Source organism: Lithobates pipiens, unplaced genomic scaffold (genome assembly GCF_037356315.1).
Source record: "Lithobates pipiens isolate NorthernLeopardFrog02 unplaced genomic scaffold, aLitPip1_a1.2 Scaffold_27, whole genome shotgun sequence".
NCBI classification, from domain to species: Eukaryota; Metazoa; Chordata; class Amphibia; order Anura; family Ranidae; genus Lithobates; species Lithobates pipiens.
Genome location: NW_027507788.1, coordinates 86,324,983 through 86,337,778, shown reverse-complemented (window position 1 = coordinate 86,337,778; position 12,796 = coordinate 86,324,983). Strand labels below are relative to the sequence as shown.

At 43.6% G+C, this 12,796-nt stretch overlaps 1 protein-coding gene across 1 annotated transcript in view; it reads left to right on the top strand.

Moving 5' to 3' along the window:
* BCL2L12 (BCL2 like 12) overlaps positions 1 to 12,442 on the top strand; it is a 77,530-nt gene extending 65,088 nt beyond the window's left edge. Inside the window, exon 7 of the mRNA XM_077457168.1 lies at positions 2,849 to 12,442. Within this exon, the coding sequence (XP_077313294.1) occupies positions 2,849 to 2,896 (48 nt within the window). The 3' untranslated portion in view covers positions 2,897 to 12,442. The remainder of the gene's footprint in view (positions 1 to 2,848) is intronic.
* The last annotated feature ends 354 nt before the right edge of the window (positions 12,443 to 12,796 follow it).

The following is a 12,796-nucleotide window of genomic DNA, read 5'->3' as shown; positions in this document are numbered from 1 at the left end:
TAACTGTTACAGGTGACGCTGGTTGGTTAGTTATTTTTTTATAGTTTCAGGGCACCCGCCATTTATTACCTAATAAAGGTTTAACCCCCTGATCACCCGGCGGGTGTCATTTGTGACTAATAACTGTTAGGGCAGTTAGGGTTAGCCCCCTTTAGTTCTAAGGTACCCCCCTAACCCCCCCAATAAAGGTTTAACCCCGTGATCACCCCCCGTCGCCAGTGTCACTAAGGCTGGGTTCACATTGCAGCGGTTTATGAGAACGGATGTGATTCGCACCGCACTGCAGTGCAAATCACATCCGATCTCTGTGCGATTCGAGTTCAGCCATCCGCCGCACCCGCCGCATATTCGCACGGGACCCTTTTTTTGGCCCGCAGCAGAATCGGATCGCATGGGTGTTCACACCATGCGATCCGAGTTTGCAGATCGCACTGCGATATGCGAACTGATCTGGGGGTGTCAGTAACATTTCACTGACACTCCCAGCAGTTCGCATAGGGCAGTGTGAACTGCCGCCAGGAGGCATGCGATGCGGGAACCCGCCGCGCATTCGTGGCGTTCCCGCATCGCTCCAGTGTGAACCCAGCCTAATAAGCGATCGTTTTTCTGATCGCTGTATTAGTGTCACAGGTGACGCTAGTTAGGCAGGTAGGTATTTAGGTTCGCTGAAGCTTTTTATAGCGCCAGGGACCCCCATATACTACCGCATAAAGCCCCCTAATTGCCCCCTAGTTAACCCTTTCACCAGTGATCACCATATAACTGTTACAGGTGACGCTGGTTGGTTAGTTATTTTTTTTATAGTTTCAGGGCACCCGCCATTTATTACCTAGTCTCACTAGTGTACCCCTAAATTTAGGGGTGTCTACTTTCCAAAATGGGGTCATTTGGGGGGGGGTTTGTGCCATCTTGGCATTTTATGGCCTTCAAAACTGTAACGCCCTTAGAAAGCCTGAAGGCGGTGCTTGGTTTTCGGGGCCCCGTACGCGGCTAGGCTCCCAAAAAGTCCCACATATGTGGTATCCCCATACTCAGGAGAAGCAGCAGAATTTATTTTGGGGTGTCATTTCACATATGCCCATGGCATGCGTGAGCAATATATCATTTAGTGACAACTTTGTGAAAAAAAAAAAAAAAAAAAAAAAAGTTTGTAATTTTCCCGCAACTTGTGGCAAAATATAAAATATTCCATGGACTCAACATGCCTCTCAGCAAATAGCTTGGGGTGTCTACTTTCTAAAATGGGGTCATTTGTGGGGGTTTTGTGCCATCTTGGCATTTTATGGCCTTCAAAACTGTAATAGGTAGTGAGAAGTGAACTCAAAAATTTACGCCCTTAGAAAGCCTGAAGGCGGTGCTTGGTTTTCGGGGCCCCGTACGCGGCTAGGCTCCCAAAAAGTCCCACATATGTGGTATCCCCATACTCAGGAGAAGCAGCAGAATTTATTTTGGGGTGTCATTTCACATACGCCCATAGCATGTGTGAGCAATATATCATTTAGTGACAACTTTGTGTAAAAAAAAAAAAAAATTTTTTTTTTTGTCATTATTCAATCGCTTGAGGCAAAAAAATAAAATATTCAATGGGCTCAACATGCCTCTTATCAATTTCCTTAGGGGGTCTACTTTCCAAAATGGGGTCATTTGGGGGGGTTTTGTACTGCCCTGCCATTTTAGCACCTCAAGAAATGAGATAGGCAGTCGTAAACTAAAAGCTGCGTAAATTCCAGAAAACGTACCTTAGTTTTGTAGATGTGACAACTTTTGCGCAAACCAATAAATATACAATTATTGACTTTTTTTTTACCAAAGACATGTGGCTGAATACATTTTGGCCTAAATGTATGACTAAAATTGAGTTTATTGGATTTTTCTAATAACAAAAAGTAGAAAATATCATTTTTTTTCAAAATTTGCGGTCTTTTTACGTTTATATCGCAAAAAATAAAAATCGCAGAGGCAATCAAATACCATCAAAAGAAAGCTCTATTTGTGGGAAGAAAAGGACGCAAATTTTGTTTGGGTACAACATTGCATGACCGCGCAATTACCAGTTAAAGCAGCGCAGTGCCAAAGTGTAAAAAGACCTCTGGTCATTTACCAGCAAAATGGTCCGGTCTGAAAGTGGTTAATAGAGTGTCTGTGTACAGTATTATCAATAATCACTGTATTAGTGCCACTGGTGATGTCAGTGGCAGTTAGTCCGTCCCCCCACCTCAGCGTTATTTAGTGTCAGATTGCTTGCCGCAGAGCCATTATAAGTCGCTTACCACCACAATTAATCAAAATAAAAATTTGAGTATATATAACATCTGTGTAGACGCTATAACTTTAAATCAAACCAATCAATACACACTTATTTGGGATTTTATTTTATTTTTTTAACCAAAGACATGTAGCAGAATAAATTTTGACCATAATTTGTGAAAATGTTATTTTTTTATTTTTTTTTGGATGTGTTTTATAGCAGAAAGTAAACAATTTTATGGGGGGAGGGTCCAAATTATTGGTATTTTTTCATTCATATTATTAAAAAATGAAAAATCCAGTGGTGATCAAATACCACCAAAAGAAAGCTCTATTGTATGTGTGAGAAAAAATTATTTAAATTTTGTTTTGAGTACAGTGTTGCATTACCGCGCACTTACCAATTAAAGTAATAGCAAATAATAGCCTGGTCATGAAGGGAGTTAAACCTTCTGGAGCGGAGAACCTCTTTAAGTGGATCCATTTTCTCTGCACAGCTTCCCTGAGTGTCCTTGTTTTCACAAACCTATAAGCATGTCGTTCATTTTATGTCTGGTTGATCCAACTAAATATTAAATGCTTGCTTTCTTCTCTTTTCCAGGAAAATATTGTTTCTAATGGAGATATTGCTGACTTGCAGATTGATTAGTGAATATCTACCTCGGTTGCAGACCCTTTTTAATGGGAAATGAAAGAAATCCCATGCATCTTGTTTAGACTTCTTTGGACTGTCCCGAAGAAAAGACTTGCACGTTTTTTTTTCTACATTTGGCAAGCTGCTGACAATACCAGCAATTCCTTTAAGGTGGTTTAAGGGAATCTATTCTGTGAAGCATTTTATGACCTGTGAATGAGACCTCTATCTGAAATCTCAGGAAGCAAATCTGCCAAACTATCAAACTTTAAAGATTTGATAACAAAGACTTTTATCAAATGTTGGCATCTGCTGGCATATGCCATTACTTATTTTTTAACCGTAATCTGTATCCTCCAAGTGAGGCAGGTGGAATGTTTATTTTTTTATACCACTGTTGACTTGGTTTTGTGGGTTTTACAATTGTACATTTATACCTCCTTTTAAAGGTTTGGGTTATGCAGCACTGATGTTTTTTGGGTTCTGCTTGAGCTGGTGAGTTCAATCGCCTACAACTTTCTTATATCTTGAGGGGACATTAGTGGTGAGGTGCCTGCTCCAGAATTCCTGGCTCTATCCTCTTTAAGTAGTTCTTACTCTTCCAGCTGGACATTTTTATTTTAGGGCTTTTTCACATTCGCGGTGGAGTGTGTTGCCCTCTGAAGAGCAATCCATGCTGAGGTTGCTTTTCAGAAGCCATTTGAGGCGTATCATCACCTGATTTAACACTGTAATGCCAGACCACTGCACCACAATCGCATGCATTGCACGTGGTTGCAATATGGCCCCATTAACCTTAAAGCGGGAGTTCCAGCGTTTTTTTTTTTTTTTTTTTTTTTAAAGTCGGCAGCTACAAATACTGCAGCTGCTGACTTTTAAAATAAGGACACTTACACGCCCAGCGCGCCTGCGATGTCTGCACCCGAAGCTGATCTCTCGATCGGCTATCGGGTGCTGCCGCCGCCATCTTGTGTATGGGAATCAGGAAGTGGAGCCTTGCGGCTTCACTTCCAGGTTCCCTACTGCGCATGCGCGAGTCGCGCTGCACAATAAGGATGGTCCCCGCTGTCTCTGGGATCCATGTGATTCCCAGCAGACAGCGTGGGACCCGCAGGAAGTGGTGTAAATATCCGCAGATTCTGCGGATCTCTATGCCGGAAGTGGGTGCAAATACCTGTACTATACAGGTATCTGCACCCCCCCCCCCCCCTGAAAGATGCCAATTGTGGCGCCGGAGAGGGTTCCAATGAGTGCAAGTTCCACTTTAGGGTGGAGCTCTGATTTAACGGGAAAGTATGGCAAGCAGAGCCGCTCAACTGTAAAGCTTGGCACACCACTCTAAGCTGAGGAGGAGATTCTTCACTTTGATCCTAGGAGGCGGGTTCCAGCGACTTACGGTCTTCATCCGAAAAGTAACGTACAGTAAAGAGGAAAAAACGCTGCTCTCCCAACAAACGCGTGTGACCTCTAACTAACGCATCGGTGGGCGTGGTTTAGGGAGAAGCATAGGCTGAGGCTGTTCCTTCTCTCCAGCTCACATGCGCTGGTTTGGAAAACAGCGTCTTTTCCACTTGTGAAACTGCGCACCCAGATTTAAAAATCCTAAAGAATCCTATCAGTATAATAGTAGGAGTACTTGACCTCTTAAGCTGTAATAGGAAGAGTAAGATTCATAACTTAATGGGGCAGAACCAGAACTGCAGGGCAGGGAGATGTCACTAGTACAGAAACTCCACTCACCAGCATCTACCTGTGAATCCAATATCTGTTTTGAATAACTCTCCAAATGATGCACATACAAACCTGAGTAAGAGGTGTAGGAAACACTGTACAGATGATATTTTGCACTCGTCATTGATTTATTTTATTTTTTTCTGTTTACTCTATTTGTGTTTAAATGTATTCCTACCGAATTCACAGAATATAATGGTGGTTCAAGTTCACTAAAATACATTACCTTATTATAACCAAAAAACAGCTTCATGTCAGAAGTAACCATAATACATTGCCTTAAAAGTAACCTGTATTGCAGGAAACATGCAGGGTATCATTGCTCAATTCCTTCTGAAAGTGCTGGTTGCCTGGCTTTCTCAGACTTCAGTACTTTCTATCAAAGACCTGGAGAAAGCAGGCAGTTAGTAAAGTCAGAGTCCTGATCTGTATTTTTAATTTTTTTTTTGCCAATTAATCAAAACGTATTAAACCCTTTGAACCAGCATGGCAGTCGGGCTACTTGCATTTTCAGGAGGAGACTATAGCAGTGGCAGCCTGGGTATTCAGTACAGTTTCCCTTTTTATAACTGTATACATTTAAATATAAGGCCAGTAAAGTGTTTAGTAAGGAAAACTACGCCATTTGCATATTATGCAAGTCTACCTTGCTATGTAAAATTCAGATTTTTGCATGCACACTAAGGCTGGGTTCGCACTGGTGCAATGTGGGAACCACAGCGATTTCTGTGCGGGTTCCCGCATAGCATCTGAATCACAGGCAGTTCACACTGCTTTCTGCGAACCAATGCGTGTGTCAATATAAAGTTGACACCCCTAAATCGATTTGCAGCACGCAATGCGGACTGTGGAATTAGATGGAATTGGGTCGCGTGGGGCTGAAAACCCATGCAACCCAATTCCAGTGCAGACCAAAAAAAGGGTCCTGCACCATTTTGGCGCAAATGCAATGCGTTTTCAGACATACAAACTGTATGGCTGAATTTGCTTCGCACAGACATTGCATGTGATGTGCACAGGAATGCGGTGCGAATCACATGCGATGTCTGCAATCACATAAGTGTAAACCTAGCCTAAATCATACTGAGGTTGATTTACTAAAACTGGAGAGTGCAAAGTCTGGTATAGCTCTGCATAGAAACCAGTCAGCTTCCATATTTTTTAATTTTTTTGGGCAAAACATAAAGCGCAGTTCCACCTGTTTTTTAGTTTATTAAGTCAGCAGCTACAAAAACCATAGCTGCTGACTTTTAATAAACTGACACTTACCTGCCCCACGATCCAGCTATTTGGCCGCCCGGAGCCTCGTGCCTCTCCCCCTCCTCTCCTCTGGCCAGCCGATCTTCTGGGACCTGAGTTGTGTCCCAGAATATTGCTGGCAGGGAGGAGCCGCCTAGGGGGAGAGGAAGAGTCGCTTAGGCGGCCAAAGGCAGGAAGTGGGACAGGAAATCCCACAAAATAAAGGGTACACCCCCCCCCCCCCCCCCAAATAATGACATGCCAAATGTGGCATGTCAGGGGGCGAGGAGTGCTTACAGCGGAACTTCCACTTTTTGGGTGGAACTCCGCTTTAATTAAACAAGCTGAAGTTAGAACCTGATTGGCTACCATGCACAGCTGGACCAGATTTTGCACTCTTTGGTTTTAGTGAATCAACCCCACATTATTCATGCCTCTGTTCCACTCTCTCTCTGAAGTCTACAGCAATGTTTCTCAACTCCAGTCCTCAAGTACCCCCAACAGGTCATGCTTTCAGGGTTTCCTTCAGGTGAAACGGCTGTGGTAATTACTAAGGCCCTTTTCACACAATCGGCCCAAAAAACATCCGCCTGTTTGCTTTTTCAGGTGGATCTGAGCAGGCCCACCCATTACTTGTACTGTATGGCAGGCAGATCACATCTCCGCTGACACCCACCTGCCATCTGTTCTGGCAAGATCCACCGAAAACAGATGTATGGCGATACAGTCGCCATCTGTCCAGCGGATGGGATTGGATGAAAATAGACATGCTGTACGTTTTCATCTGTTCTTCCCATAGAGAACAGTGGGGCTCACCTGCACAGTGAGCAGAGATGGACCTGTCATCCGCCTGCACAGTTGAGATCAACAGAGCGATCTTCAGCAGAGCTAGCGGAGTCCGCTGAACAGATCCGCCCCGTGTGGAATGGTTGTAAGGCAGCAAAACTGATCCAATCACCTGTGTAAAATAATGGAAAACCGGTTCTGTTAAGGGGTATTTGATGACTGGAGTTGAGAAACATTGGTCTACAGCAGGGGTGCCCAACCAGTGACCCGCGACCTCCTTCTGTGGGATGGCAGATTGGCAAGCCCAGATCATGGGTTGCAGACCCGCCATCCCAGAGCATCAGTGTTGTTATTGAAGCCGGCAAGGCAAGCAGCTGTGGAGCAGAGCTGTATAAGCTGATGCTTCCTGTATAGCGCCGTCTCTTGCCACAGGCGGAGTGATACCAAATGCACTCTGCCAAGGATAGCAACAGCAGGCGATACCTGAATGGAAGACTGTTATTAAAGGTTAGTTTATTACTAAAATTGCAGTGTATATATGGGCATATCTGTGCAGTGGTTACCGGGCTGCTTTAAAACTGATCCGCAGGTGCAGAGCACTTTAAGGTTACCTGCACTGAGACATAGACTTCTGTTATTACCTGTGGGTTTGGTGAGCTTTCAGAATGTGCACCACACCTGCAGGATATAATAGAAGTCTAGGGAAAAGTGTAGCTAACCCACAGGAAAGACACAGGTGCACTGCGCTACATTAGTGTGAAAGGCCCCTTTCACACAATCAGTCCAATTCAATCGGACCCTCCATTCACCTCTATGAAACGGCAGATGTAAACAGACTTGTGTGCTTTTACACCCGCCTACCTCCAATCTGATTCGCAAAAAAAAAGGGGGATCAATCCCCTTCCATCAGGGTGGATCGGAGGACCCATAGAGTAGAGTGGGCTGTGTCCGCTCTGCATGGACCTGTCATCCCCCTGCTCTGCTCATTGTGGCCTGTGACCAGTTACCAAGTCACTTAAGTGGCCCTCGCTCTTCAAAAGGTTGGGCATCCCTGGTCTACAGGAAGCATTGCATGCAAAGCGTTGGGGATCTGGAGGGCTGTTGCACAGAATGCATAGCAAGAGGCTGTAGTTCTTCAGAAACCTTGTAAAGCTCTGTTTAATGTACCTTTAAGGGATAACCAAAAATATTTGTGAAACTAAATTTAAGGCAAAACTTTGAAACTTACAAGTTTGCATTTCTTAAACGTAATTGATTTTTGCTTATTGTCTTTCAAAGAAACTTGTTGCAATCAGCTTTTTTTCTAGGTGAAAAGGGAAAAGCCCTGTAAAGGGAACCTGTAGCCAAACTATTTACATTCAAGTATTTATGTGCCCTTAACAAAGCAGCATCTATGGTTTAAAATAAGCCCTCACTGACCTCTGTAGCTGCAGTCACTGTGGAGCAATTCATCCTCTGTTTCCACGTCAGAAGCACAGAGTTCACTCAGTAGCTTTGCTCACCTTGCTACCAGCTCCAGGCGCTCCTTCTCTGTGTTTACATTTGAAATGAAAAGGCTGGAGGGCTTCCAGGTGACTGCTGGGAGGGGTGAAGTAGGGTGAGCTAAACTGGCTCAGACAATTATTTTAGTGCTTTTGCTGTGAACTTTAAAGCCCCATACACACTATCAGTTTTTCTGCTGAGTTTTTCCTTCAGATTTACCAAAACCATATTATATGAGGTCAAACCTTAGGAGTTTCCAATTGTATGCAATCAGGCAGGCCCTTGTACTACATGGTTTTGGTAAACCTGATTGAAAAACTCAGCAGAAAAACTGATAGTGTGTATGGGGCATAAGGATAATTCATGCCACTGTGCCTGCAGTTTCTGGGATTGTGCAGGCTTGTAGTGCCCACTGCAGTATGTACTATGGTGAGGCACTAAGGGGCTTACCATAGTACTTATTTTTTTACATTGTTTAGGGCTGCAATAGCTTTGTTTACCTTTTTCAGTGGGGTCTGAGCTTTGTATTAGAAGTTATGTGGGTATCTGATCACGTCCGCATGAGGTGTGCCCTCTTCCTAGTCTCTGGGCCCTGAAAGAGAGCTGGACGGAAACGTTCATTCTCTATCTGCAGCCAGTGAACCTGGAAGAATTTAGATCTGAGCACTCAGAATTTAAAGCTCTCCAATCCTGGCTGGCAGTATTATATCAGAGGAGGTTTAGGGGTCAGAAATACCCCCGATATCCCCATAAAGACAACCTGTCATTCCCTATGTATTGTCACACAAGAGGCTTGTGATTGCCCCTGTGATGGCAATAAAGTAGAAAAAAAAATTGTTACTTAAAGCGGAGTTCCAGCCTGGGTAGAAAACAATTAAAGTGGTTGTAAACCCTTACAACCAACGTTGACCTACATGTAAGCCTAGATTAAGGCTTACCTGTAGGTCCAAGAAATATCTCCTAAACCTACACGGTTTAGGAGATATTTGCCGAAAGATAGGCACTGAGCGCACCACGGTCAACGGCGATATGCCGCGAGTGGCGGCTCCAATGCGCATGCGTGGGAGTGATGTCATCGCGGCTTCACCGAATGACAGCGGCGGAGCAGCAAGACCCACCGAGAAGATGGATGCGCCGGACTACAGGGGACAGCGGTGACTTCGCTGGCTCCTGTGTCAGGTAAGTGACACATAATGGACTACTATGCGATGCACAGTAGTCCATTATGCTTTACCTTTGCAGGGAATGAAAGAGGAAGTAAACTCATCAGGGTTTACTTCCTCTTTAAGTCAGTAGCTACAAATACTGTAACTGCTGACCTTTAATGTAATGCGCGAGTTGTACTGCGCTTTCCAAATGGTCCCGCTGTCTTCTGGGACCTGTGTGTCTCTCAAAAGGCAGCGGGGGGAAGGAGGGGGCCCTGAGTTTTGTAGATTCCCCACCGAAAGGTGCCAAATGTGGCAGCGGAGGGGGGGAGGAAGCAAACAAGTGGAGCTTCCCCTTTTAGGTGGAGCTCGGCTTTAAGTAACATAGCTAAAAAATGATAATAATTTGAGGGCCTCTGCCATCCAAGACATGAAACTTTTGGTATTCCTGTGTGCGCTTCATTAAAGCCTCATACACATGTTGCGATTGTTGGCAGGGGATTGTCTGACAGACTGTTTTCCTAAAATCTTACTGTTAGTATGCTCCTTTTGAAGATTGTTGTCCAACTTTCGGCCAAAAAATGGATGGCAGGCTAGTAAATTTTCGGCGGACATCGGTCTGTTGTCTGATTTCTGTCCGTACACAAGTCCATCACACAAAAGTTGAAAGTACAAACACGCATGCTCGAAATCAATGCTCACCAAACACGAAATTAGCAGAAGGGGCCCAAAGGGTGGCACACAAGAGCTGAAATTCCTCGTAGTACGTCACTATGTTTGTGTTTGTTGGCCAACAGTTGTGTACCATTGGTATGCAAGACAAGTTCCTGGCACACTCCCTTCGGACAAAAATCAGACGCTTGGTTAGCCAACAATCGGATCATGTGTACGAGGCTTAAAGTGACACTAAAGGTTAATTTTTTGTTTCTTTTTAAATAACAAATGTTTCATACTTGCCTCCACTGTGCAGCTCTTTTTGCACAGAGTGGCCCCTATCCTGCTCTTCTGGGGTTCCTAGGCGGGGCTCTCTGCTCCTCCCGCATCAGATAACCCCCTAGGAAAGAAGCGCTCTCCCGGGGGGGGGGGGGGGGGGCGCTCCCAAGTCTAGCATTCGGCCCGCCCCCCGGTGGTATCATTGGATTTGATTGACAGCAGCGGGAGCCAATGGCTATAAAACGGGGGGGGGGGGGATCTGGGGGCTGGTCGCTGACAGGTTTTTTTCACCTTAATGCATTAAGGTGAAGAAACCCAAACCTTTACAACCCCTTTAAGAGGAATAATTATAGGGCCATCGTTTACTGTTAACGTTATATTGATGCGCTGTGAAGGTTTTTATAGTGTCATCTTTTAAAAATTTTAGGTATTTTAGTTTGTTGCCATTTTTGCAGGTGTGCAGGATTTTGAAGCTTAATATTTTTTGCTTTTTATGTTTAACAAAACATTTTGAGATTATATTGTGCTTGTGTGCACTAAAATAAATGTGAATATTTTTTACTTTTAAATATAGATTTTGATACACAGCTGCACAAACATTGTGCAACATAAAATTGCAACTGCCACCCTTTATTCTATAGTCGTTCATAAAATATATATTACTATTATATATTAAGAAAAGTTTTCAAGTCAAAAAAGCACTTTTATGCATTTTTGTAAGAAAGGGGAAAAAAATGGTCTGGTAGCAAAGGGGTTAGGGCTTCTAAAACGTGTGATCAGCACATTGGAACGGTTTACTTATGGGCTACCCCCTCCCCAGACTAACAATGTTGCTGTCTAACGGTGTTTCTGTTGCTCCTAAGACAAAGTGTTGCTGGCCTGAACACCAAGTGAAAATAAAGGGGGGGAAAACTAATACAGCCAGCACATTTAAGCATTGGTATGCTGCAATAGATTACAACTATACTACCCTGTTTCCCCGAAAATAAGGCTGGATTCACACCTATGCATTTCTAGTGCTTTTTGCATTTTGCAGATTTGCACTAGAGTCCATTTACCATGGTTTCCTATGGAACACATTCTGTAGTGCAAATCTGCAAAATGCAAAAAGCACTAAAAATGCATAGGTGTGAATCCAGCCTTAGACCTAGAGTGATTGTTGGTGATGGCTGCAATATAAGCCCTACCCCCCCCAAATAAGCCCTAGTTAAAGTCCTTGTAGGTATTATTTTCAGGGTAGGGCTTATTTGGGGGGTAGGGCTTATATTGCAGCCATCATCGACAATCGCGCTTATTTTTGGGGAAACAGGGTAGGAACTGTTAAGGCCCATACACACGATCAGACTTTTTGACAACAAACATGCAAATTAGCTGTTTTGGAGCAACATCCGACCGTGTGTACGCTCCATCGGACAAACTTTTTTGGTTTTCATCGGACTTTTGTTGGCTGTGCGAACGGACAAACTTTCTGGCAACAAAAGTCCTATGGAGCAAAGTCTGATCGTGTGTACAGAAAACCATAGGACTTTTGTACAAAGTACAAACAGGCATGCTCAGAACCAATGCAAAAGATCAGACAACAATACAGAAGTTGACCAAAGGTGGCGGTAAAGAGCAGAAAAACCACGTGATTTGGTGAAAGTTGGCTGAAAAAGTCCTGCTGTGTGTATGCAATACAAGTTCAGGGCCGACGCCCTTTGTACAAAAATCCAAGGGAAAGTTTGTACAAAGTCCTATCGTGTGTATGAGGCTTTATAGTAGCCATTTACGGGGGATATTTACTTGTCATTGAACAGGCTGCCTGATCACCGTGGCACATAAAGAATCAAAGCATTACATATCAGTCTTACCCTAGTGGCTCTGACCTCCACATTTTCTTATCCCCTACCAATAAGACGATGCTTATTAATGAATGGGTATATGTGCATTGTGGTCTGCTATTCATTTTGAATTGTACCCCAACACTTATATACTGTAAGCAAGAACACATTTGCATGAAAGCTCACCATAACACACAAGTGGGAATACAGTAGGCATAGTAGTATGCTGTGTTGCTAAAAATAGTTCAGGTGTCTACTACGTGTCATTGTACCTCCCATACTGTAAATGGGCCCATAGTATATGGGACTGCAACGCACAAGTTACATACAAAATACTAAAATGTAACCAAAATGTGAAAAATACTCCTGTATGAATAAATTAAATACATTTACACAAGGGTGTAATCATAAAAAAAAAATTGGAACAGCAGTGTGAATGTTTGTTTTTTCTATGCAAATGGGTGGCAAATAATGAATGTGCATTAGGCTATTTCCTATGCTGGTGGAATGTTTTCCATTGATTTAAAATGAAAAATGCTGAATTTGACCACTAGATGGTGCTAAGTATAATAGAAATGGTCTATGATGCGCTTATGCTGCATCCTGGATGATGACAACTCAGTACCTGCTGTGGCTAGCGGTCATATTCATAACCATAGAATATGAATTCTGTCTCTGGTCAAAGCATGAAGTGTCTGTATGAGGGTGACACTAGCCATGTGTTTTTTTTTTTTTTTTTTTTGTTAAGGCTTCCTGCATGCGGGCCGTCTAGCTGTAGT